Source organism: Pan paniscus, chromosome 3 (assembly GCF_029289425.2).
Source record: "Pan paniscus chromosome 3, NHGRI_mPanPan1-v2.0_pri, whole genome shotgun sequence".
Taxonomy (NCBI): Eukaryota; Metazoa; Chordata; class Mammalia; order Primates; family Hominidae; genus Pan; species Pan paniscus.
The window spans coordinates 151,245,640-151,272,899 of NC_073252.2; the positions used below are offsets into that span (position 1 = coordinate 151,245,640).

At 38.3% G+C, this 27,260-nt stretch overlaps 1 protein-coding gene across 1 annotated transcript in view; it reads left to right on the forward strand.

Moving 5' to 3' along the window:
* MND1 (meiotic nuclear divisions 1) overlaps positions 1-27,260 on the forward strand; it is a 70,485-nt gene that overhangs the window by 13,397 nt on the left and 29,828 nt on the right. The window contains exon 4 of the mRNA XM_003822592.5: positions 390-538. Coding sequence (XP_003822640.1) covers positions 390-538 — 149 coding nt within the window. The remainder of the gene's footprint in view (positions 1-389; positions 539-27,260) is intronic.

A 27,260-nucleotide genomic window follows, 5' to 3' on the forward strand; every position in this document is an offset into this window, starting at 1 on the left:
ATTACCGCTATGCACCAAAGTAAGTATGGAAATGATCATATCTAATAGATTTTTTAAATTAGGCATAAAGAACAATTTGCCCTAGAGTCATCCAGTGTTACTGCTAAGAGTTAGGATTAGAACTCAGGTCCTGTTCTTAATCCTGTATATTACTTGTTTTCCCCTAGGCTCCTGTATAAGTCATGCTTTGCTTAAGGATTGGGATACGTTCTAAGAAATGTTTCCTTAGGCAGTTTCATTGTTGTGCATGTTGTTATTTTTAAGAGCTTATTATTAACTTTTTAACTCTTGATTTGTGATATGTTTTGCAAGTGTTTCCCCAGTTATTTGTCCTTTAATTTTATTTATGGTGTTTTTCTAACATAGAGTCTTTAAAAATTGTCTCTTAGCTGCTATGTCAGTAAAAGAAGTCCTTCAAAGCTTAGTTGATGATGGTATGGTTGACTGTGAGAGGATCGGAACTTCTAATTATTATTGGGCTTTTCCAAGTAAAGCTCTTCATGCAAGGAAACATAAGTTGGAGGTTCTGGAATCTCAGGTAAGCTGCCACAGTTAAAAAGAATAGAGTTGCTTTATAACGGAGAGTTGTTTTACTTCATCCTCTTTTCGTTTAGCAGTTTCTTTTGAATTTTTGATATGCATTATTTGACTGAAAGTCTAAAGATAATTAACATCTGTTTCTCCTAAACAATATGAGGAACTTAGAACGTTTTAATTTTCATCTTCCCATATGTCAAGATATTGTTTTTGTTGTTGCTGTTTTTATTGTTTTTTAATTTTCTCTTTATCAATAGATGGTTTTTTGGAAGCAGTTTTAGACTTACAGAAAAATATTGATGGAAAAGTACAGAGAGTTCCCAAACGTGCCCTTTCTCACTCACCACGCACACAATTTTCCCTGTTATTGACATCCTATACTAGTGTAATATGTTTGTCACAATTGAGTCAATATTGATTTGTTACTAACTAAATTCCATAGCTTGCATTAGGGTTCAGTCTTGGTGTTATACGTTATGTGAGTTTTGACAAATGCATGATGACGTGTATCCACAATTATAGTATTGTACAGAATAGTTTCACTGCCCTAAAAATCCGCTGTTTCCTACTTGTTCATCCCTCCCTTCTCCCGAAACCGTAGCAACCACTGATCTTTTTACTGTCTCTATAGTTTTACCTTTTCCATATAGTTGGAATCATACAGTATATAACCTTTTCAGATTGGCTTCCTTCCCTTAACAAAATGCATTTGAGGTTTCTCCATGTCTATTAATGGCTTGATGGCTCATTTCTTTTTATTGCTGAATAATATTTCGTTATATGAATATACCACAGTTTGTTTATCCATTGAGCTATTGAGGAATATCTGGGTCACATCCAAGTTTGGGCAGTTACAAATAAAGCTGCCATAAGCATTCATGTATAGGTTTTGTGTACACGTAAATTTTCAACTCATTTAGTACCAAGGAGCGTGATTGCTGGATTGTATGGTAAGTTTATGTTTACTTTCTAGGAAACTGCCCAAGTATCTGTTTTTGCATTCCCAACTACAGTGGGTAAGAGTTACTATTGGTTCACATCACTGCCAGGATTTGGTGTTGTCAGTGTTTTGTATTTTAGCCATTCTAATAGATGTGTAGTGGTATCTCATTGTTGTTTTAAATTGCCATTCTCTAATGACATATGATTTGGAAGATCTTTTTTTTTTTTTTTTTTTTTTTTGTGAGACGGAGTTTCACTTTTTTTGACCAGGCTGGAGTGCAATGGTGCGATCTCAGCTCACTGTAACTTCTGCCTCCCTGGTTCAAGTGATTCTCCTGCCTCAGCCTTCCAAGTAGCTGGGGTTACAGGTGCACACCACCACACCCAACTAATTTTATATTTTTAGTAGAGACGGGGTTTCACCATGATGGCCAAGCTGGTCTTGAACTCCTGACCTCAGGTGATCCACCCACCTTGGCCTCCCAAAGTGCTGGGATTACAGGCATGAGCCACCACACCCAGCCCTGGAACATCTTTTTTTATGCTTATTTGTCATCTGTGTAAAAGGAGGTGTTTAGATCTTTTGCCCATTTTTCAATTGGGTTTTTGTTTTCTCGTTATTGAGTTTTAAGAGTTCTTTGTATATTTTGGACACCAGTTCTTTATCAAATATGTGTTTTTCAAAGATTTCCTCTGAGTCTGTGACTTATCTTTTCATTATCTTAACAGCATCTTTCACAGAGCAGTTTTCAATTTTAATGAAGTCCAACTGGTCAATTTTTTTCTTTCCTGGGACATTCTTTTGGTGTTGTAACTAAATAGTCGTGGCCAAATCCAGGGGCATGTAGATTTTCTCCTATGTTACCTTCTAGGAGTTTTGTAGTTTTGCATTTTACACTTAGATTTATTATCCATTTTGAGTTAATTTTTGGGAAAGGTGTAAAGTGTGTGTCTAAATTCAATTTTTTGTACATACATGTCCAAAGTAACTGTATTTTAGTATAATTTACTTCTTTTCTGTATGTGTGTGTGTGTGTATATATATATATATATACACACATAAAAATACCCACATATATACACAAAAATTTATAAATATTTTTATATAAATAAATATATAAATAAATAAATAATATAAATATTTTTGTGTGTGTGTGAGACAGGGTCTTGCTTTGTGTGTATATGTATATACACATATATACACACATATACATATACACATATATACACATATATTCATATATACACATATATACATATATACACATATATATACACGTATATATAACTACTAAAGTACCCAGGGTCTTGCTTTGTCACCCAGGCTGGAGTGTAGTGTCGCAAACATGGCTCACTGCAGCCTCGACCTCCCAGGCCCAAGCCATCCTCCCGCCTCAGCCTCCTGAGTAGCTGGGATTATAGGCACACCACCAAACTCTGCTAATTTTTGCACTTTTTTGTAGAGACAGGGTATTGCCATGTTGCCCAGGCTGGTCTTGAACTCCTGAACTCAAGCGATCCACCTACCTCAGCTTCCCAAAGTGCTGGTGGGTGAGCCACTGCGACCGGCCTGTAACCCTGTGCACTTTATGGATTTAAAAACACTTCAAGAAGGAATCCGTACTGAAGGACATCCTTTAGTAATTTGTTCAGCCAGAGTTTAAGAGTGGTAAACTCTCAATCTTTGTTTGAAAATGTCTAATTTATCATTACTTCCCGAATATAGAATTCTTAGTTATTTTTCCTCAGCATTTTGAAAATATTACTTCATTGTCTTGTGGCATATGTTGCTAATGAGATGTTTTGCTATCATTCTAATTGTCTTGTTTTCCTTAGTAATCTCTCTTCTGTTTGCTTTTAAGATTTCCTTCAGTCTTTGATGTTATGTTTTGATGTTTTATCATGAATCCGAGTTTGCATGTTTTTATTTCCTCTTCTTTAGGACCCTGGCTGCTGCTTCCGTGTAATAATTAAAGTCTCCTATTATAGAAAATTCTGGCTGGGCTCAGTGGCTCATGCCTGTAATCCCAGCACTTTGGGAGGCTGAGGCGGGCAGATCACGAGGTCAGGAGATCAAGACCATCCTGGCTAACACGGTGAAACCCTGTCCACTAAAAATACAAAAAAAAATAGCCGGGCGTGGTGGTGGGTGCCTGTAGTCCCAGCTACTGGGGAGGCTGAGGCAGGAGAATGGCATGAACCCGGGAGGTGGAGCTTGCAGTGAGCGAAGATCGCGCCACTGCACTCCAGGCTGGGCGACAGAGCAAGACTCAAAAAAAAAAAGAAAAAAAAGAGAAAATTCTAAGGTGGTATTACTTAAGCTGTTTCCTGTTCCCTAATAGCTCTGTTCTTTCCTTCTGGGATTCCTATTTGTATCCTCATTCTATCGTCTATGTTGTTTAAGAACTCTTTATTTTTTCCATGTCTTTCCATGTCTGTGATTCATTGCAGTTAATTTTCTCAGCTCTCTTTCACTTACAGTTCTTTCCATAACTATTTCTAATCTGCTACTTAGCTGTTCATTAAGTCTTTATTTTAATAATTAGATTTTATCTCTAGAAATTCTATTTGGTCCTTTTTCAGTTCTGCCTATCCTGTTTTTCCTATACTGTTCTATTTCATTATGGCTTCTATTGCTTTCATCTCTTTTATAACTTTAAACATACTGATATGGCTTGGATCTGTGTCCACTCCCAAACCTCATGTCAAATTGTAATCCCCAGTGTTGGAGGTGGGGCCTGATGGCAAGTGATTGGATCTTGGGGGCGGTTTCTCATGAATGGTTTAGCACCATTCCCTCAGTGCTGTTCTTGTGATAGTGAGTGAGTTCTCATGAGATCTGGCTGTTTAAGTGTGTAGCACCTCCCCCGCTTTCAGTCCTGCTTCTGCCATGTAAAATGCCTGCTCGCCCTGAGTAAAGGATCCCTGAGGCCTCCCCAGAAGCAGAAGCCGCCATGCTTCCAAGTAGAGCCTGCAGAAGCATGAACCAATTAAACCTCTTTTCTTTATAAATTACCCAGTCTCAGGTATTTATAGCCATGTGAGAACAGCCTAATACACATACTTAACTTATATTTTCAGATTACTTAAATATGTCAAATTTGGGGAGGGCTATTAATTTGATCTGTGTATCTGCTGACTACTACCATTTGTAGTATTTTTTTAACCTGTATGTTTTTTAGTTTTTATTTATGAGCTCACATTCAATTGGTGATGTTTAGTCTGTGGGAGCCACAGATGCTCTGTGAAATAGTGGTTTAGGCTTGTTTTTTTTAGTCTCTGGGTACTTTAGTAGTTATGGACCAATTTTTATATTAATTTCTTGGCTTACAGTTCCACCGCCTCATGTTTTATACAGGATGAGTACCGCATAAAATTTAGTATGCATGTCTATACATGGCATGGATTGAGAGATTTGTTTTCCTATAGGTGACTTTCCCCCACCCCCACATGAAGTACAAGATGGAGGTAAGCTCCTTGTTATTTTCCATGGAGTTTGCTGGTACTTTGAGCTATATGCTGGAGCTCAGTTCTAGCTCTCCTTGTCTCATGACCCTTCACACCTGCTTTCCTGGTGTGCATGTTAGACTCCTAGCCCCTAGTTACTTTTCTATTGTTGCTCTTTGTTTTTTCATTTCTGTCACCTGGGGATAGTTCTTTTTTTTTTTTTTTTGAGATGGAGTTTCGCTCTTGTCACCCAGGCTGGAGTGCAGAGGCACAAACTCAGTTCACTGCAACCTCTGTCTCCAGGGTTCAAGCAATTCTCCTGCCTCAGCCTCCCAAGTAGCTGGGATTACAGGCGCCCGCCACCACACCTGGCTGATTTTTGTATTTTTGGTAGAGACAGGGTTTTGCCGCTTTAGCCAGGCTGGTCTTGATCTCCTGACCTCAGGTGATCCACCCGCCTCGGCCTCCCAAAGTGCTAGGATTACAGGCATGAGCCATTGCGCCCGGCCTTATTTTATTGTTTTATTCATCATTCAAAAAATGTTTTTGCATGTTTTTTGAGTAACAGAAGATGTGCTGGATTTTGGAAATACATGCCCTCAGAGAGCTTTCAGTCAGTTGTAGGAGGACAGTGGGAGAAAAGGAAGAGGCTAGAGAAGGATTGGTGAAGAGATAGGTAGAGGCCATGTCTTACAGGTTCCTCTGTGGCATGATCAGGAGTTCGGACCTACCTAAGAGGGATGGAAAGCCAATGGAAATTTTTACCAGAGAAGTTACATGATGATAAATGCCTTTCTGAAGACAGTATGAAGAGCAGGTTGAGGGAAATGGAGCCTAGGATCAGAGAAATCAGCTATGCGGCTATTGTAATTGCATGGTTAACAAATGAGGACCCATATTGAGGTATCTGCACACTCACTAGGATGGCTACTATCAAAAACACAGAGAGGGCCAGGTGTGGTGGCTTATGCCTGTTATCCCAATACTTTGGGAGGTCGAAGTGGGAGGATCACTTGAGCCCAGGAGTTCACGGCCAGCCTGGGCAACACAGCAAGATTTATTAAAAAATAATAATAATAAATTTTTTTCAAAAGAGAATAATAAGTGTTAGCAAGGATTTGGAGAAATTGGAGCCCTTGTGCACTGTTGATGGGAATGTGAAATGGTGCAGCTGCTGTGGAAAACAGTATGGTGGCTCCTCAAAGAGTTATAAATAGAATTACCCTATGATTCAACAATTCTGTGGTGTGCATCTGTGGTCTTAGCTACTTGGGGGGCCTGAGGTGGGAGGATCACTTGAGCCTAGGAATTCAAGACCAGCCTGGCAACATGGCAAGACTCCATCTCTACAAAAAAATTGTAAAAGTAGCTGGGGATAGTGGCAGGCTCCTGTGGTCCCGGCTATTCGAGAGGCTGAGGTGGGAGGATCGCGTGAGCCTAAGAGTTTGAGGTTGCAGTGAGCTGTATTCGTGCCACTGCACTGCAGGTTAGGCCACAGAGTGAGACCCTGTTTAAGAAAAAAAAAAAAAAAATTCCATTTTTGGTACATATCCAAGACTTGAAAGCAGGGTCTTGAAGAGCTATTTGTACACCCACATTCATAGGAGCATTACAGTAGCTGAAAGGTAGAAGCAACCCAAATGACTTTCAATGAATGAATAAACAAAATGTGAAAGTGGAATATTATTCAGCCTTAAAAAGGAATGAAATTCCTTTTATTTATTTATTTAGAGATAGAGTCTCACCCTGTTGCCCAGGCTGAAGTGCAGTGGCACAGTCATAGCTCACTGCAGCCTCAAACTCCTGGGCATAAGCAATTCTCCAGCCTTAGCCTCCTGAGTAGCTAGGATTGCAGGCTCATCCCACCACAAGGAATGAAATTCTGACGAATGCTACAAAATGGATGAACCTTGAGGGCAATATGCTAAGTGAAAAGCCAGTCATAAAAAGACAAATACTCTATGATTCCACATATATGAGGTATCTAGAGTAGTCAAACTTACAGAAATAAAAAATAGCATGAGGCCTGACATTGCTGACCTTGGAAGATAGTTCCACTGGCACTCCTGTCCCTGACTGAAGAACCAGATGTTGTTGCCACCAAAAAAAAAAAAAACTATCCAAGCTACCAGTGACAATTCTGGAAGGTATGTGTCATTGGCTAAGCCTGGGTCACGTGTCCACACTCTAGTTGCCAGGAGAGCTGGGGAAGTAAATAATTGGGGTTTCTAGATTTTGTAGTAGGAGTTAGCTGCTTCCTGTTGGCACAAACAGTTTCCCAAAACAGAAGCAGGGTTCAGATGCTGAGCAGCACCCTTGCTCCCATGATAGATAACTCATAAAATAAGAGAAAAAACTCTAGAAAGGAACACAGGACATGGAGTCAAAATAACAACAAATTTATTGAATACCACTATCTGTTGTGTGTTAGATACTGTTCTAGGCACTTGGGATCCATTAGTTAACAAAGGTTGAAAGCAGGGAGATCAGATAGGTTATTGGAATAATCCAACTGTAAAGTTACAGTGGTTTTTAAATTTATTTTATATTTTTTATTTAAGAAAAAGGAAAGAGAAGGCCTCAGAAAAGAGAGGATCTTTTTTTTTTTCTTTTTAAGAGATGGGGTCTTGCTCTGTCACCCAGGCTGGAGTGCAGGGGCACAATCATAGCTCACTGCAGCCTTCAACTCCTGGGCTCAAGCAGTCCTCCCATCTCAGCCTCCCAAAGTTCTGGGATTACTGGTGTAAGCCACTGTGCCTGGCCACGGTAATGATGGTTTAAACCAAAGCAGTGGCAGTGGATTTGTGAAAAAATTGTTGGATTCTGGACGTAGTTTGAAATTAGAGCCAGTAGGATTTCCTTATGGAATGGATGTAGAGTGTGAGGTCAAGAAAGGAATTGTATTAGTTTTTTATGGCTGCCATAGTAAATTAGTGCAAACTTGGTGGCTGCAAATGCAAAAATTTATTCTCTCACAGCTCTGGAGGCCAGAAGTTAAAAATCAGTGTTACTAGGCCAAAATCAAAGTGTTGGCACAGCTGTTGCTCCTCCAGAGGCTCTCTGGGATAACCTTCCTTGCCTCTTTCAATTTCTGTGGGCTGCCAGCATTCTTTGACTTGTTGCTGCATCACTCTAATTTCTGCCTCTTGGTCACATTGCTTTCTGCTCTGCTGTATGTGTCAAATTTCCCTTTAATAAGGATACATGTGATTGCATTTAGGATCTGTCGTAGTAATCCTTGAGATGAGTAATCTCATCTCAAGATCTTGAATCCCATCTGCAAAGTCTTTGCCACATAAGGTGCCATTCACAGGTTCCAAGGATTGGGACCTCCTATCTTTGGGGGACATTATTTAACCTACCACAGCAGTTGTGGATGAATTTTTTAAAAATTCAACTAAGATAGGGAAGACTGCAAGAGGAGCAGTTTCCTAAAGGAAAATCAGAAATTCAGCTTTGACCATGTTAAGTTTGAAGTGACTGTTAGACAAAGAAGTGGAAATATCAAGTAGACAATTAAATATATGAATCTTTAGTTCAGAGACAAGTCTTTATAATTTAACCAACGGCTTCACTAATCTCACTGCAGATGGGGGAGTCCTCACTGAACCCTGACTCTCAAGTTGTTCCACATTTTCTTTGAAGTTATATATTTAGAGTGTTATTGGTTACAAGTACTAGGACATTACTCACACTAGTGGGTTTGTTTTAAGGAACTAGAAATAGGAATGGGAAAACATGTAAGAATAATAACTGGTATTTATTGAGCACTTGTGCCTGGCAGTGAACCATGGTCCTAAATATATTATCTCATTTAATCCCCACAGTATTATGAGATTAGTATTATATTTGTTTTATAGATGAAGAAACTGAGACACAGAGAGATTAAGAGCTTGTCCAAGGTCTCACAGTAAGTGTGGAATTGGGATTCCGTCTCAGGTATTTTGACTCCAGGGTCCTCATTCTTAATCACCGCTTCTCAAAACAGGTAGCCTGTCTTTCCATTCTCCCCTTCTTACTCTCCCCGCCTCTCCCCTTGGCTGCCAGAGTTGGGTGGAATGGAAGTCTCAAAAGAGCGGTGGCTGGGCAGATATTCTAAAAGTGCTCACCTTATCTCTCTTTTTTTTCAACAGCCTTGCTGAGATATAGTTTATATACCATATAATTCACCCATTTAAAGTGTATGATGTAATAGTTTTTAATATGTTCATTGATAGATGTACAGTCATCACTACAGTCAATTTTAGAACATTTTCATTACCTCAAACAGAAACGCTCTACTCTTTAGCTATTATTCTGAATCTTCTCAGCCCACTCCTCCCACACAGATCTAGGCAACCACTAATCTACTTTCTGTCACTGTAGATTTCCCTGTTCTGGACATTCTATATGAATGGAATCATATAATATGTAGTCTTTCATGACTGACTTCTTTCCCTTGTCATAGTATTTTCAAAGTTCATCTATGTTGTAGTATGTTTCAGTACTTCATTACTTTTTATAGCCAAATAATACTCTGTTGTACACATATACCACATCTAATTTATCCATTCACAAATACACCACATCTCATGTATCCATTCATCTGTTGATGGGCATGTGAGTCTTTTCCACTTTTTGACTATTCTGAATAATGCTGCTCTAAACTTTGATGTACAAGTTTTTGTGTGGACATATGTTTTCATTTCTCTTGGGTGTATACCTAGGAGTAGAACTTCTAGGTCATATGGTAACTCTGTGTTTAATTATGTGAAGAACTGCCAGACTGTTTGCCAGAGCAACTGCGCCATTTTATAGTTCTGATAACAGTGTGTTAGGGCACTCATTTCTCCACATCCTCCCAAAACCTATTTGAATTTTTGATTCTAGCCATCCTTGTGGGTATGAAGTGGTATCTCATTGTGGTTTTGGCTTCCATTTCTCTGATGACTGGTGATGTTGAGCATCTTTTCATGTGCTTCTTGGCCATTTGTATATCTTCCTTGAATAAATTTTTATTATATTCTTTGCCCATATCTCTTCTCTTAAACGTGATGCTGTATTTTTCTTTCCTGCTAGGAAACAACGTGCATATTCATCACTCAGCAAATTTTTAAAATCTTAGTTATGAATTTAGAAACTTTATACAAGGTAATTTACTTATGGGCCTTACTGAACTTCCCTGTCTTCATGTTTTTTTGTTCTTGCTTTTATCCTTTTTGAGAATTCCCTTTTCTCTCCTCTCTATTTAGCCAAATTCTAAACATCTCTCCTCTCAGAAACCTCCTCAAGCTCTCATTGCTTAAAATATTCTTACCCTTCTCTAACCTCCTGTAATATTTTTTATCACAAGTAAAATATATTGCTTTGGCATGTGCTGCTGGTTGCCTAGCTAGTCAGCATTGTCCTCCTCTTCTTCACTAACAAAACACTTTGTTAAAGGATAGTGTGTCTTACTAAAAAATACTCATCTTTCCAGACTCCCTGGCAACTAATGGTGGCAATGGGAAGCAGGTCTGATAAATGAGATGTAAGTCGAAGACTAGCTTTGACTTTCCTGGGAAAGTTTTCACTTTCCTGAAAAAGGCAAAGCTTCTTTCTCCTCTTTTCTGTGATACTGCATTACTGAGATAAAAAGCATAAGGATGAAAGTTCTGTTCATTCATGTCCATATCACATTCTCAAAGAATGACAGAGCCTGGAAAAAAGATCTTGGGTCTCTGGTGGCATCATGAGATACTGTACTAGCCTTATTTAATCCAGTTTTAGTTAAATATTGTTATTTGTGGCCGAATGTGTATTCTAAATGAATACTACTATTTTGTAGCCTTTAAAAAAAAAGTGTGATTTAGATTTTGTATTAGTTATCCATTGCTGTGTAACAAAAATATGTACTCCAAAACAGGGTGACTTTAAGAAATACCAAAACAGGGTGACTTTAAGAAATAGACATTACTATCTCACAGTTCTTGTGACTCGTGAATCCCAGCATGGCTTAGTTGGGTACATCTGGCTCAAGGCCTTATGTGAGGTATAGTCAAACTGTTGGCCAGAGCCATATTCTCATCTGAAGGTTCATCTGGGAGAGGATCTGCTTCCAAATCCAATCATGTGGTTATTGGATTTAGTTCCTTGCAGGGTCTTGGGCTGCAGATCTCAGTTCTATGATGGCTTTTGGCCCAAGGCCTCCCTCAGCTCCTTACCACATGGTTTTCTCCGTAGTACAGCTCACAGTATGGCAGCTGGCTTCTCTCAAAGCAAGCTCATGTGTGAGAGTCCAAGACAGAAGCAGTAGTTTTTTTGTATCTTAATCTAGGAAACAACATCCCATCACCTCAGCCACATTTTATTCCCTAGAAACAAGTCATTAAATTTAGTCTACACTCAAGAGAGGAGATTACACATGAGCATAAATACAGGCATACCTCAGATATTTCAGGTTCAGTTCCATACCACCACAATAAAGGGAATAATGCAATAAAGTGAGGACAGAAACTTTTTGGTTTCTCAGTGCACCTAAAAGTTATATTTATACTATACTGTAATCTATTAAATATGTGATAACATGTTTTTAAAAACTAATGTACATTAATTTAAAAATACTTTATTGCTAAAAAATGCTGATGAGCATCTGAGCCTTCTGTGAGTTGTAATCTTTTTGCAGGTGGAGGGTATTGCCTTGATCTTGATGGCTGCTGACTGATCAGGGTGATGGTTGCTGAAGGGTAGATGGCTATAGTCGTTTTTTAAAAATAAGACAACCGTGAAGTTTGCTCCATTGATTGATTTCACAAAAGATTTCTCTGTAGCATGTGATGCTGTTTGATAGCATTTTACCCACAACAGAACTTTGAAAATTAGAGTCAGTCCTCTCAAACCCTGCCTCTACTTTGTCAATTAAGTTTCAGGAATATTCTAAATCCTTTGTTGCCATTTCAACAGTGTTCACAGCGTCTGCATGAGGAATAGATTCCATCTCAAGAAACCACTTTCTTTGCTCATCTATAAGAAGCAATTCCTAGGACCAGGCTCGGTGGCTCAGTCCTGTAATCCCAGCACTTCAGGAGGCTGAGGCAGGCGGATCACTTGAGGACAGGAGTTCAAGACCAGCCTAGCCAACATCGTGAAACCCTGTCTCTACTTAAAATACAAAGACGTGGTGGCATACGCCTGGAATCTCAGCTACTCAGGAGGCTGAGACAGGAGAATCACTTGAACCTAGGAGGCGGAGGTTGCAGTGAGCTGAGATCACACCACTGCGCTCCAGCCTGGGTAACAGAGCCGGACTCCATCTCAAAAAAAGAAGCAATTTCTCATCCATTTAAGTATTACCATAAGATTGCAGCAATTCAGTCACATCTTTATTCTCTGCTTCTCCTTCTCATTCTTATTCTTGCCATTTCCACCACATCAGTTACTTCTTCCGCTGCAGTCTTGAACCCTTCAAAGTCATACATGGGGGCTGGAATCAACTTCTTCCAAATTATTATTAATGTTGATGTTTTGACCTCCTCCCCTTAATCACAAATGTTCTGTTTTGTTTTGTTTTTTGAGATGGAGTCTCACTCTGTCATCCAGGCTGGAGTGCAGTGGCGCGATCCTAGCTCACTGCAACCTCCGCCTCCCGGGTTCAGGTGATTCTCTGGTCTCAGCCTCCTGAGTAGCTGAGATTACGGGCATGCACCATCACGCCTGGCTAACTTTTGTATTTTTAGTAGAGACAGGGTTTCACGATGTTGGCCAGGCTGGCCTTGAACTTTTGACTTAAGTGATCTGCCCACTTCAGCCTCCCAAAGTGCTGGGATTACAGGCGGGAGCCACCATGCCTGGCCACAGATATTCTTAATGGCATCTAGAATGGTGAATCCTTCCCAGAAGGTTTTTAATTTACTTTGCTCAGATCCGTCAGAGGAGTCACTGTGGCAGTTATAGCCTTACTGAATGTTTTTCTTAAATAATAAAACTTGAAAGTTGAAATTACTCCTTGATCCACAGGCTGCAGAATGGATATTGTGTTATTAGGCATGAAAACGTTAATCTCCTTGTATATCTTCCTCAGAGTTCTTGGGTGACTAGGTACATTGTCATTGGGCAGTAATATTTTGAAAGAAATCTTTTTTCTGAGCAGCAAGTCTCAGTGGTTGGCTTGAAATACCCAGTAAACCATGCGGTAAATAGATATGCTGTCATCTGAGCTTTGTTATTCCACTTATAGGGCACAGGCAGAGTAGATTTAGAATAATTCTTAAGGGCCCTAGGGTTTTCATTGAGCATTGGCTTCAACTAAAGTCACCAGCTGCATTAGCCTCTAATAAGAGTGTCAAGTGTCACCCTGGCCTTTGAAACTTTAAAGTCAGGCATGGACTTCTCCTCTCTAGCTATGAAAGTCCTAGATGACATCTTTTTCCAACAGAAGGCTGTTTTGTCTACCCTGAAAATTTTTTGTTTAGTGTAGCTTGGCTAGGTCTTCTGGATAACTTGCTTCACTTCATAGTACTTGAAACCTCGTCTTGCACTTTTACATTATGGAGATGGCCTCTTTCCTTAAACTTTATGAGTCAACCTCTGCTAGCTTCCAACTTTTTCTGTGCAGCTTCCTCACCTCTCAGCCTACAGAGAATTGAAGAGAGTTGAGGTTTTGCTCTGGATTAGGCTTTGGCTTAAGGGAACGTTGTGGTTGGCTTGATCCTCTACCCAGACCACTAAAACTTTCTCTATCTCAGCAATACGGCTGTTTTGCTTTCTCATCATTTGCGTGTTTACTAGATTAGCACTTTTAATTTCTTTCAGGAACTTTTCCTTTGCACTCACAACTTGGCTCTTTGGCACAAGAGGCCTAGCTTTCCGCCTGTTTTGGCTTTTGACTGTATCTTCCTAACTAAGCTTAATCATTTCTGGCTTTTGATTGAAAATGAGAGATGTGTGACGTTTTTTCACTTGAATGCTTAAAGGCCACTGTAGGGTTATTAATTGGCCTAATTTCAATATTGTTTTGTCTCAAGGAATAGGGAAGGCGAAGGGAGGGTGAGAGATGGGGGAACGGTGAGTCACTGGAGCAGTCAGAATACACACAGCATATATTAAGTTCACTGTCTTATGTCGGCATGGTTTGTGACACCCCAAAACAATTACAGTAGTAACATCAAGATCACAGATCACCGTGACAGATATAATAATAATGAAAAAGTTTAAAATAATGCAAGAATTACACAGAGACAAGAAGTGAGCACATGCCATTGGAAAAATGACACCAATAGACTTGCTTGACTCAAGGTAGCCACACACTTAATTTGTAGAAAACACGCTATCTGAAGTGCAGTAAAGCAAAGCACAATAAAAACGAGGTATGCCTGTACAAAGAGGGATCGTTCAGGCCATCTTAGAGGATATCATAGGATTTTTTTAAAAAAAAACTTTTTATGTGTGTATATCTTCTTAGTTTTTTAAAAGCAGCTCTAATGAGAAATAAATGACATACAAAAACCTGCTCATATTTAAAGTGTATTCTTTTATAACCTTTGGCATATGTATGTGTCCACGAAACTATCACCACAATCAAGGTAATTGAACATACCAATCAACCCTAAAAGTTTTTTTAATTCCCCTTTGTAAAATCATTCTCTTCCTTCCCTACACTGCTCCCCTCCTCCTATCCCCAGGAAACTTGCTTTGCTTTCTGCCACTATTCATTAGTTTGTATTTCCTAGAATTTTATATAGATGGCATCATGCTGTAGTATGTACTTTCCCCCACCCCCAGCTTCTTTTACTCAGTAAAATTATTTTAAGATTTACCCATGTTGCTTTATGTATTCATTCATTTCTGTTGCTGAGTGGAATTTCAGTGTATGAATATACAACAGTTTATTGATGAACATTTGGGTATTAAGCTCTTTTATTGAATGCATAGACATTAAGGATTATGTGCCCTTGATGTATTTATCATTATGAAATGACTTATTTATTCCAGGTAATATTCTTTGTTCTGGTGTTACATAGGAACTCTTTCTTTTGAGTAACTCTTTCTATAGGAAATCTTTTTTTTTTTTTTAATAGTAGCATGGCATATCTTTTTCTGTTTACTTTTAATCTTTTTGTATTTTCATATTTAGAGTAAGCTTCTTACATATAGTTGGGACTTGCTTTTTTTGTGTAATCTGACAATTTCTGCCTTTTAATTAGGGTGTCTAGACCATTTACATTTAGTGTGATTACCTATGTAGTTATGTTAAATCTGCCATCTTATCTCAACTAGTCTCAAAGTTACTTGAGGACAACAACTGTGTTTTATTTATTCAACAAATAATTATTGAGCCTCAAGTACTTGCCTTCTTACCAGACAATCATTTCTTCCTAAAACTAGGCATAATGGGGGCTGATTCAGCATTTCTTGGTTGACTTCAGAGAAATTCTTTGCATTTGAGGGAAAAGGTCAAATATACGGTTTTTATTTCTTTACTTCTGGATTTCACATAATTTCTACTTAGAAAGTGGGGAAGCTTGCCAAATCTTAATAGAAGTAAGCAAGGAATTCTTGTTAGTACAGTGAATCTAGCTTTTAAAAAATTGAGCTTAATGTCAGTGTTTATTAATTCTGAATGAGAGAATTGGCATCCAGTGTATTTTGTGACATGGCCCTCTTTCCCCACTCTCATGTACCGGAGATCAAAGCTTAATCTGACACACCTGCTCATAAGTTGAAGTCACATCAGAGGCTAACACATAGGTAGATCCTATACCTCCTGTTCTAAGCAGTCCAGAAATAAATGAAGAGCAAGGTTTTGATACGTCATTTGTAAAAGGTTGATAGCCCTTGGCATTTGCTATAGATAACTATTTTTTTAACTCAAATAAAATGACCCTAATGCCATTTCGCAGACCTAAACCTACTTTAATCTTTCACTGGATGTTGAGAAGTCATGAGAGTATCACCCTGTGCCCCTCAGCCATCGTTCTGAAGATCACTTATCATTTTAGAGAAGCAATATGGCTTCATGGAAAGAGAAGTAGTTAGAAAGCAGACATGGATGGAAATCACAGCTTCACTTCTTGACCAGCTGTACAATATTAGAAAAATATCTTAAGCCTTTTAAAGCCTTGGTTTCCTAGTTTGTGAAAGAAAGCTTACACCTACTTCAAGGCAGTTGTAGTGAGGATTAAGTGGTATGTGTAAGATGCCTGGTACTTTAGGCAGTCAGTATATGGTGGCCACAGATCAGCTAAATCAGTATTGACTCAGGAATAAATACCGTAAGCTTTTTCATTTAGTTAGAACAAATATTTGAGGGTCTACTGTGTGTAAAACATTTTACCAGATACTGAAGGTAGTTCATAAAAGTAGAGGTCAGGGTCCAGACTTCATAAGAAGGAACTTGTAACCTGTGCTGAAGATGAGATATATACACTTGGAAGAGTAAAATGAGTGAAAAGTAATACATGCCAAACTGCCTAAATGAGCATTAGAGATGAAAAATACTTCAAGAGATGGTGGGATTCACATAAAGATAGAAGCCACTCAGTTCATGTTGGATTGAACTAGGTTCCAAACTTAAGGTTATAGTAAAGATCAGCTTATTCTACATATTGCCGAATTATAATGTTAACTTCCCTTGAGTTTCTTGTTAATTACTTCCAGATGGGGGTTGGGGGAGACTCTTTAATTTTTTTTTTTTCATCACTCTTCTGCCAGTGATTCCAATTATGTGCAGGAATGTTCTTGTCCCTTGAGAACAGACATTCTTATAAGCTGAAAAATCAGGAAACATTTTTTTCTCTTGCCTTTAGGTTGTATGTGTTGATTATTATTAAATACAGTCTATAAGCCTCATGGTTATAATTAACGTTTCTCTTTAACGTCTTCTAAGATAGCAGACAAACCAGCAACTGCTCATTGGCTGTGTTAACTTTGGCGGTTATTTTCTGTGTGGCTGCTCCGTGCATGTGCTGTGCTAAGTTTTTTGGGCAATAAAAAAAAATAGAATATGGGGTTCACATCCAGAGAATTTACACTTTAATTGGTAAGGCAAAATGAATTCCTGATATAGTTAATTAACTTATTGGAAAAAGTTATTTAACTGTGTAATGTTTAATGTATACTCAGTGCCAAATACTGTCTTTGCTATGGGTCCTAATTGTTATACAAGTTTAAAGGATGGCAGGATTTTTATACATTTATATAGCTATGGGAGACTTCTTAGAAATGATTATTTTGAGCTGAAAATTGGGTAGGTTTAGATGGATGGAGGAAATTCCCAAGGGAAAACAGAAGGAATATTTATTGAGCACTTAGGTACAGTTTTAAGAGCTTTTGCATGTTTTGTATCCTTTGATTCTTACACTTGCATGAAGTACGTATTGCTGCTAACTCTATTTTATGTAAGAGAAAATGGAGGCACTAAGAGATTGAATAATTTGCCCAAGGTGACAGTATTAGTAAATGATGAAGCAAGATTCAAATCCAGGCATTCTTACTCCATAATCCTTGTTTGTAACCACAGATAAACAAAGCTTTAAAGCAGATTACATTTAGTGGATAGTCGGTGACCAGCTTGGAAAAGATATGCAATTTTTTGTTATATGGTAATGGGAAAATAAGGTTGGAAATCAAATGGAGGCCATAATATGGGGTGTTTTATGTTTGGTTGAATTTTGTTGTGTACATGTACACCAAGCAGAGGAAGCTGGAAGTTTTCCTGTCAGAATGTTTTTATATTCTTTTGCTTACCTAATTGCTTAAAACAATTAGATTATATGTAAGCTTAGAAAATAGCTGTTATATTCTGATATTAAGCAAAAAATTTTCCTTCTCTGTATATGTGGTTGAATTTTGCTGAAAATAATTTGAGGTGTAGTGATTTATTTCTGCAAAGCTGAAATAAATCTTTGTATTGGCTTGGAAAAATAATTGTTAAACTAACATCTCTAGCTGTGACACAGATGCATTTCTGAAGACTTTTAACATAAATTAATAATTTTAATGGGCAAGAAAAGCTTTATGTGGAAGTGATGAAAGTGGTAGTGCATGTTCTAATCTGCTAGTTCTCCTGAAATGTAAATTTTTTTAGTATTTGGATGATAGTGAAGCAGCTATTTTGGCTCGACAGATAATAATTATAAAGATTAATTATGTTGTAGAAACTTCCAACTGAAATGACATTTCTCTGTATGCTGAAGAATATATAGAAATTATTAAAAGTCAAGAGATGACTTTTTCTTCTTGATAGCTATTTCTAGAATTTTAGCTGGAACTTGTTCATTTTCCCCCGTGTGGTAATGATTTAGTCACTGTGTGTGTGGATGTGTGTTTGTGGGTGTGTGCACACACACACTTGAAAGAGAGAAGGAGTGAGTGTGTTTGTGGTCTTTCTGAATATTTTTTGTAAGGAAAAGCCAGGTAAAAATGTGTAAGGATAGGTTCTTCCCATCATCTTCTGGTTCTCTTCTTTGCCCTTCCCAAATAACTTGGTCTTAAGAATGAAAGAACAATTCAACTTCAAGGGAATGACTTCCTCCATTTTACTTTGGCTTGTGTTAGTGGACATAGCATGGGGTACTGTGATGTGCACACAGCCAGGAAAGAGCAATGTTGTAACTGTTATGTCTAACCTGCTGTTCCCCTGGAGTCACCTGGCAATACAGGAAGTAACTGACCACTACTGACTTGAAATGCACATTTTTTAGTCTTTTTCCAAAAAGAATAGAATTTCCAAAATTTATTTTTGTATTTGTACCCCTGTCCGTCCCTTCCACACTTCCTGTTCTGACTTACATATTCCTTTTCTCTGGTGCTGTGGTACCCCGAGCATAACTCTAATCTGCTGGACTATGCTACAATTGTTGGCTTACTCAACCCCATGTCTTAGTCAACTTGTATCAGTACCTAGCACCGTTTTTGGCATGTGGTGGATTCAAGTATTTGACAAGTGAATGAAAATTAAAGGAAATAAAGGGTATGAAGTTATTCTTAACAAAAACCTTATACTAATTTGGAGAATTTTATTAATATGGCAGCAAGTCTATGTAGTGGTTTTTGACTGAGTTTTATTTAAAGTTAATGGGTCAGAATTATGAAAATCAGAATCTTTATTTTGTTTTCTTCCCCTGCTGACCTCTTCCTTAGTTCGTCATCCAAGTTCTGGTTTATACCCCACTTGTTGCCACTGGAAGGTAGTTTGGGGACATATTTTTTAGGGATTGGCTTATGATAAGGATTACATTTTGAAATCCATACTAAGCTGAATTTTAGATATTGTGTATTGGTTTAGGGAGGACACTAACAGATATTCTTAGGACAATTTAAGTATTTGTTTTGTTTTGTTTTGTTACCAATTTTTAGAAGTGAATATATACAGTTCTTTATAGCTAAAACTGAGTGCATCAAGAGTAGGTTCATTATTGGGCTGTGTAGATAACTTGAAATGTTTTTGAATAAAAATAGGCATCTCTACTGAAGTTTATTCAGTTCTGTAAATGTTTAGTGAATGCTTGCTATGGCAGGCATTGTGATTGACGAGAGGGACATAAGAATGAATTAGGTAGTTTCTGTTCTCTAGAACCTCTCACTGTAATGAAGAGATGGCCATGTCAACAAATCATTGCAATATGGTGTGATATATGCAATGCTGAAAAATAATGATAGTACAAAAGAGGGTGAAAGTCAGTTCTGCTTCCGAAAAGGCTTTATAGTTAAGGAGACGTGTAAGTTGGTGCTGGAAAGATCTGTGGGAGCTCATAAGGGAATTGAAGGGTGAAGGGCACTATAGCGCAGTGATTTAAGGGCGTAGACTCTAGACCTAGACTCCCTAGATTCAAATTTAACTTCCGCCATTTACATGCTGTGCCTGGCTTTTTTCTTTTTCTTTATCTATAATGGACCAATTATAGTTGTATGTGCCTTGTTCTTTTTAATTGGAAGTTTTTTAATCCCTTCCTCCTCAGCAGAGTATAATACTTTTTTGTGCTGTGACTGTCTTTTATATATATCTTTTCTCAAGTGAAGTCCTTATGTGCCTTGTTTTCTATGGCAGACTTTCTTTGAAGGCAGGGTCTATATCTTAATCATTTTCTATCTCCCACGTGGAATGCAGTCTCTGAGACACACTGAAACATACAGAAACATGATAAATTTTGAGTGAATGCATAAATCAATATATCACAGCCTTGTTTCTGTCCCAGCTATGGTGTACTGGGTCCAGTAGTCTTACTCCCTGGCCCATACCTTTTCTTTGACTCCCAGTCTACACATACAGCAGAAAAGGTGGTTTCCATTAAATAGTTATTTTAGTAATCTTGATTTTTTTTCTAGAACTCAGCTTCAGAAATACATATTGTATAGGAATAATTAAATGTGAATTTTTAATTTTTTTTTCTACTAGCTTACCTGAATTATATTTTGCTGGGCCTGAGCTCAGCATTACCCAAAGTAATTCTGTGGAATGGATATATGATAAGTGTTACATAAAAGGGGGTTCTATAATCAAAGGAATTTGAGCAATCCTGGGTTGACAAAGATAAACTAGTTTGACTTTTCTAAAGCTTTAATATGCCAGCATGCATTGTGAATCTCATTCAACCCATTTTTATGAGGGATTGGTGATCCATGGAATACACTTTGGAGAAATGCTGCCTAAGTTTATGGGTTCATTTTAGCAAATAAGACTATTTACTGTCCTAGACTACTTTTTCTCCCCAGAGCTGACATATATTCTATGTTGATACCTGGAATAGTCTCACCAGTTGGCAAATCATATCCCAACATGTGCAAAGTGCTGTTGATAACAACTGGTGTTTTTTGACTCCTTTGCTAATTAAATATACCTGTATGGAGTCTCTGAAAGAGCCCAATCCATATTCCTTATCCTTAACAACTCCCTTCTTATAAGGGACTTCAGTATAGTAGTCAACTTTCTTAGTGTATGTATAAGTGTCTATAGATTAAACATCTGTTCTCTCCGCTGATTTAGCATACTTTAAATTTGTATCTCTAACATGACATTAGCAAGTGAGAACTTTTGAAACCACAAAAGCGGGCTGCGCGCGGTGACTCACGTCTGTAATCCCAGCACTTTGGGAGGCCTAGGTGGGTGGATCACAAGGTCAGGAGACTGAGACCATCCTGGCTAACACGGTGAAACCCCGTCTCTACTAAAAGTACCAAAAAAATTAGCTGGGCGTGGTTGCAGGCGCCTGTAGTCCTAGCTACTCGGAAGACTGAGGTAGGAGAATGGCGTGAACCCAGGAGACGGAGCTTGCAGTGAGCCGAGATCCTGCCACTGCACTCCAGCCTGGGCGACAGAGCGAGACTCTGTCTCAAAAAAAAAATAAAGAAGAAGAAGAAAAGAAAAGAAAAAAAACCCCACAAAAGCTACATATTCTATTTTAAAATACTGATATTTCCATTTTTTAAGTAAGTCTGAACTGGACAGAGCCATTCTAAAAGGCCAGGAACAGTGGCTCAATCCTGTAATCCAGTGCTCTGGGAGGCCAAGATGAGGATGGCTTAAGTCCAGGAGTTTGAGACCAGCTTGACCGTGATAGCAAGCCTCATCTCTGCAAAATAAATAAATAAATAAATAAGAAAAATTAGCCAGGCGTGGTGGCTCACGCCTGTAATCCCGGCACTTTGGGAGGCTGAGATGGGTGGATCACGAGGTCAGGAGTTCGAAACCAGCCTGACCAGCATGGTGAAACCCCGTCTCTACTAAAAATACAAAAATTAGCTGGGCATGGTGATGTGTGCCTGTAATCCCAGCTACTCAGGAGACTGAAGCAGGAGAATCGCTTGAACCCGGGAGGCAGAAGTTGCAGTGAGCCGAGACCACACCACTGCACTTCAGCCTGTGCAACAGAGCAAGACTCCATCTCAAAAAAAAAAAAAAAAAAAACCCCAAAAAAAAAACAGGTGTTGTGGCGCACACCTGTAGTCCCAGCTACTCAGGAGGCTGAGGTAGGAGGATGGCTTGAGTCCAAGAGATTGAGGCTACAGTGATCTATGATTGTTCCACATATTTCAGTCTGGGCAACAAAGCACGACCCTATCCCCCCATACCAAAAAAAAGTTATTCACTGTAGATGAAAAGAATAAAGAAAATTAAATGGTCTGTTATTCTATCATTCAAAACTAATTACTGTGGACATTTTTATATAATTTTTTTTCTCTTTTATATGCATGAATCAGGATATTTTTAGCCACGAATAACAGAAAAGTAGATCAAAGTTGGCTTAAATAATAGGAGTTGATTATCTTATGTAACAAATTTGGAGGTAGCTTCTTTCAGGATTGGTTAATCCCACCACACATTGATATCAGAGGTCTGGACTAGATTTCTTTTTTTTTGGCATTTTTTGGATTTTCCTTTTTACATGCAAGTAGCTACTGCAGCTACTGTGTCCTACCATGACAACACCAAAGCAGAAAGAAAGATGAACTGTCTTCTTGGACATCTCTCTTTATCCAGGAGAAGTATCCCAGAATGTCTCCTGTCCCAAGTAGGCTTTCTTTTATGTCTTATTGGCCAGATCTGAATTCCTTGCTCACACTGAAAGGATCTGAGTGAAAAAAATTCATGCTCTGGGAAGGGACCATCCTCTGAGCACATTACCACCTCAGTCTGAACAGAAATTGTAGTTCTCTTAAGGAAGAAGGGCTGGCTTTGGAGAGGCAACTAACAGGATCTGCCAAATTATATCTCTGTGCACTTAAAAGCCACTTTTTCTAAACTGAATTGTCTTATTACTTCTCTGTTGACCTGGATAATCCAGAATTAGATATATAATTGTTGAAATTAAATGACTCAAAGATTGTGGGGGTAATAAGGTAAATAAACTAAGATTTTTTTATTGGTAAGTTATTTTAAATAATGCTGAGAAGTATAATATTACAACTCTGAAGCTTATATGAATTTGTGTGGTATAACTTAAGACATCAGAGTTTTTTTTTTTTTTAAGGCAGACTGTCGCTCTCTTGCCCAGGCTGGAGTGCAGTGGTGCGATCTCGGCTTACTGCAAGCTCCGCCTCCTGGGTTCACGCCATTCTCCTGCCTCAGCCTCCCAAGTAGCTGGGACTATAGGCGCCTGCCACCACACCCGGCTAATTTTTTGTATTTTTAGTAGAGACAGGGTTTCAACGTGTTAGCCAGGATGGTTTCGATCTCCTGACCTTGTGATCCACCTGCCTCGGCCTCCCAAAGTGCTGGGATTACAGGTGTGAGCCACTGCGCCCGGCCAGAGATTTATTTTTATATTTATTGTCTGTTTTGCTTTTGTGGTAGGTAGCTTTGGGCTGGGCTTCCAAACCTTCCTCCAGCAATGATTCTCCTTTGCTGTTGAAGCTATTTGGTAGATGAACCTGAGAAGGCTGACCCTACAGCTATAGAATTCCCATTCCCAAACACCCCTCAGTGTTTCATATGAGATACAGGTTTGTGGCAGCCATTCTTCAAAAATATACTCCCCCCAAATCAGACAACCTTGAAAAGATTTATTCTACAAAAAACTGGGCCTACAATTTTGATGCTGCTACCAGGTAGTGGCAGAGTGTCAAAGTTATATATATTCTTACTTTCCTGGAATAGCCTTAATTTCAATTTGTTTGGGCTGTTTTGCTGCCCCCAAAGCATATCGATATTTCATAAATTTTAAAATTTCAGTATTCATAACATCTCTGGCTGCTATATATATAATATATATATTTAAAATATATATATTATATAATATATATATTTAAAATATATATATTATATAATATATATAATATATATTATATATATTATATAATATATATAATATATATTATATATATTATATAATATATATAATATATATATATTTTTTTTTTTAAGAGATAGAGTCTTGCTGTGTTTCCCAGGCTGGAATGCAGTAGCTATTCATGGCCATGATCCCACTACTGATCAGCATGGGAGTTTTTACCTGTTCCGTTTCCTACCAGGGCTGGTTCACCCCTGCTTAGGCAATCCAGTGGTCCCCACTCCCAGGAGGTCACCATATTGGTGCCAAACTTAAGTGTAGACACCTGATCAGCGTAGCACACAACAGCCTAGAACTCCTGGCCTTAAGCGCTCCTTAGCCTCCTAAGTGGCTGGGACTACAGGTGCACACCACCACACCAGGCTATATACTTAGAAGTTTCATAAAAATAACCTTGTTAGGAGGGTGCTTTTTTTCATTTAAAGTCTAGCTCTTACTTGACTCAAGGGCATGGTTTAAACATCCAGGCCTGTATTTCATCACATTCAGATACAGGGCCTTGTTCAGGTTCCTCAGTATTTATATTTACTTAACCATAACTTTTGTATACGATAACTTATTTTGAAAAAAAAAATAGCTTAACTTTAGATCCTAAAGAAAGCAATCTCAGTTTTAAATTATATTAATTGTTATTTTTTAAAGTTATATGCATTCACCTTTCAGATAACCTCTAACACTTTGGTTTACCATCAATCTTTGTTTGGTGGGTTGCTCACAACTCTTGAGCTAGTTTGCCATTAGAATGTGTTCGCTTGCTTTCTTTGCTCTTCTTTAGCTATATAGCCCATGGAAGGGAAGGCATTAGTTTGCCCTTTTAATTTTTGAAATCCAAGTCCTCTTGAACCATTCTACTGTAAGAGGCAGAAGTAGAAAAGTAAGAGTATTATTCTCTTAAAAAGATAAAAGCCTTTATGGCCAGGTACTCTAATCACTGAATATTTCTCAGACTTTATAAATTTAATGGGAAGTTTATTTTAACCTGATCTAAATAGAAATTTAAATCTTTAAGTTAATTCTATTTAAGTAGAAATTGTAGTTTAAACTCTTAACTGGTGTTTCTTAGCAAATAATTTGTTTTATTTTAGATCGATGCCTTCTAATAAACAAAATTAAAGGAACTGAATAACATTACATTAAAACATTTAAAATAGTAATTAAACAATATTTTCATTAGAAATTTCAATGGTGGACAATCTTAATTCTCATAAGTATTCAGAAATGCCAGAAGTAAAACTGAATCAAGTATGAGAAACTTTCAGCCTAGACAACTTGAGTGACATGATGGAGACTACTGAATAGGCTAACTTTTAGGCCCGTTCTTTCCCAATGCTCTTGGAAAAAAAATAGGAAAAAAGCAATTCCATATTTGAAAATAATTTTGCTGATCTTTAGCATCTATGTAGATCTGTTGGGAGGTTCTTTCAGTTTTTATAATACATAAAATTAGGACCTTGGCCAGCAAGCCTGAAATTTGTTGAGTATATGAGTATTTCCATGGACTGCATGTGACCCACACACAAAAGTGAGAGAACAAGAGCTCACCTCGAGCTGTGTTAAATTCTGTCCCAGAGAAGGGCATTGAAACCTAACGGAGAGTCTGTGTACTATGATCTCTGAAAACCCAGGCTGGGAGGAAATTGGGGGCAAACAGAGAAGCCGGATGGTGAGAGGTGGAATGTTGGGTAGCAGCCAGAAAAATAGAATGTGTTTTCTACATCATGTGGATTGCAGCTGGGGAGTGTCCAACAGGGACACCCACAAAGAACCCAGAAGTGTGGCCTAAAAGGATTTAGCTTAAATATATCCTAGGCCCAGAGAACACTGAGGCATTTTAACAACAATACTTGTTAAGTGTATTTCCTGTCTCGTTTACCTCCTCTCTCTTTCTCTCCTTTTCTCCAGGCCTTGGTTGGGATAAGGGACAGGAAGCTGAAATTGCAGTCAGTGGACTGGAAGAACTCTAGACTAAAAAAGAGACAAAGATTACGTGCCCTCCTTAGCAGACTTCTGTTGTGACTCCTGAAGCACTCTCCATCATGTCCTTATTACAGAGGTAGCATGAAGGAGAGAGGGAAGGGTAAAGGGCACATCCGCTTCCAACATCTGATCCCATTTCATTGGACAAAACTTAGTCATATGGCTACACCTGATTTGAAGTAGGCAGGGAAATACAGTTTCTTGTTTTTTATTTTTAGCTAGACCTATTGTCTGAGGTCCTGTTACTAAGAAAGAATGGATATTGGTAGACAATTAGTGGCCTCTGCAACTTAGCCCTCATCTCTGGATTTGTTATAGGAGAATCCATTTCTCAGGTCTAAACAGTCTGTAAACATTCATAAGTTTATATGTAACTTCCTTCATGGCATCAGTTGGATTTTGCATGTCTTTGACTCTCAAAATATCTGAATGGTTTCTAACTGGATTCTGCGTAAGCCTTTGACTGTAGCCACGACTAAGTTCATTGTCCTGACACTGTTAGGCTTCTGTTGGATCTTTCATATCTCTTAACTATTTTTAATCCTTCCTAGAAGTTAAAAATGGTTCCTTTTAAAATCTGCCTGCTTTTTTTCATCCATATTTCCATTTCTACTTTCTGCTTTTTTTTTTTTTTTTTTTTTTTTTTTAAGAGCCAGGGCCTCACTCTGTTGCACAGGCTGGAGTGTAGTGGTGCAATCATGGCTCACTGTAGCCTTGACTTTTGTGGCTCAAGTGATCCTCATTCCTCACCCTCTGGAGTAGCTAGGACTACAGGTGCATGCCACTATACCCAGCTAATGTTTAATTTTTTTTTTTTTTTTTTTGTCAGAGATAGGGTCTTGCTCTCCTGGCCAGGCTGGTCTCAAACTCCTGGCCTCAACCGATCTTCCCACCTTGGCCTCCCAAAGTGTTGGGATTACAGGCGTGAGCCACTATGCACGGCCTATTTCTACTTTTATTACTTTAGTCTTATTAAATCTAGTTGAGGTACTAGTCACTTGTTAGTCTCTGACTCTGCCTGACAGTTCGTTTTTTCACATTGTAATTGATTGTGGTCCTATCTTTAGCAGGCATTATTTTATGTGTGTCTCAGCATGTACTTATTAAGTGGCTTCACTTGTCCTTTATGTTTCTTACTTGATGGGATTTTCATACTCTTTATGTCCATTATTTAGGATTTCTGGACTACATTTCTTATTTGCAGGTTCTTAATGTGTTCCTCAGGGTTGGATTGCTGGAAATTTAACCCTCTGGTTAAGTGGAACATGAATATGCTGTATTCTTGCTAGCTTCACAGAGTGTTTTCTTTTAATAACTACTGTCTTACAGCATATAATGAAAAATAAGTTAATCCAAAAATATTCAACAAACATCTAGTACTCACTACATGCAAAGCAATACCTTAAGTTGTTCATTACCCAGCTATATTTTGTGAAAAGATCTGAGCCAATAATACTGTAACTGTATATGTAGTAGGTACTTTATAAATGCTTATTGAATGAAGAGCTTTCCTGGCATGCATTACTTCATTCCAGCCACTCTTATTCTTGGACACTTTGTTGTATGTCCCAAAATAGAGGAATAGGATGTTTTAAATTTGATATCTCCCGAAAT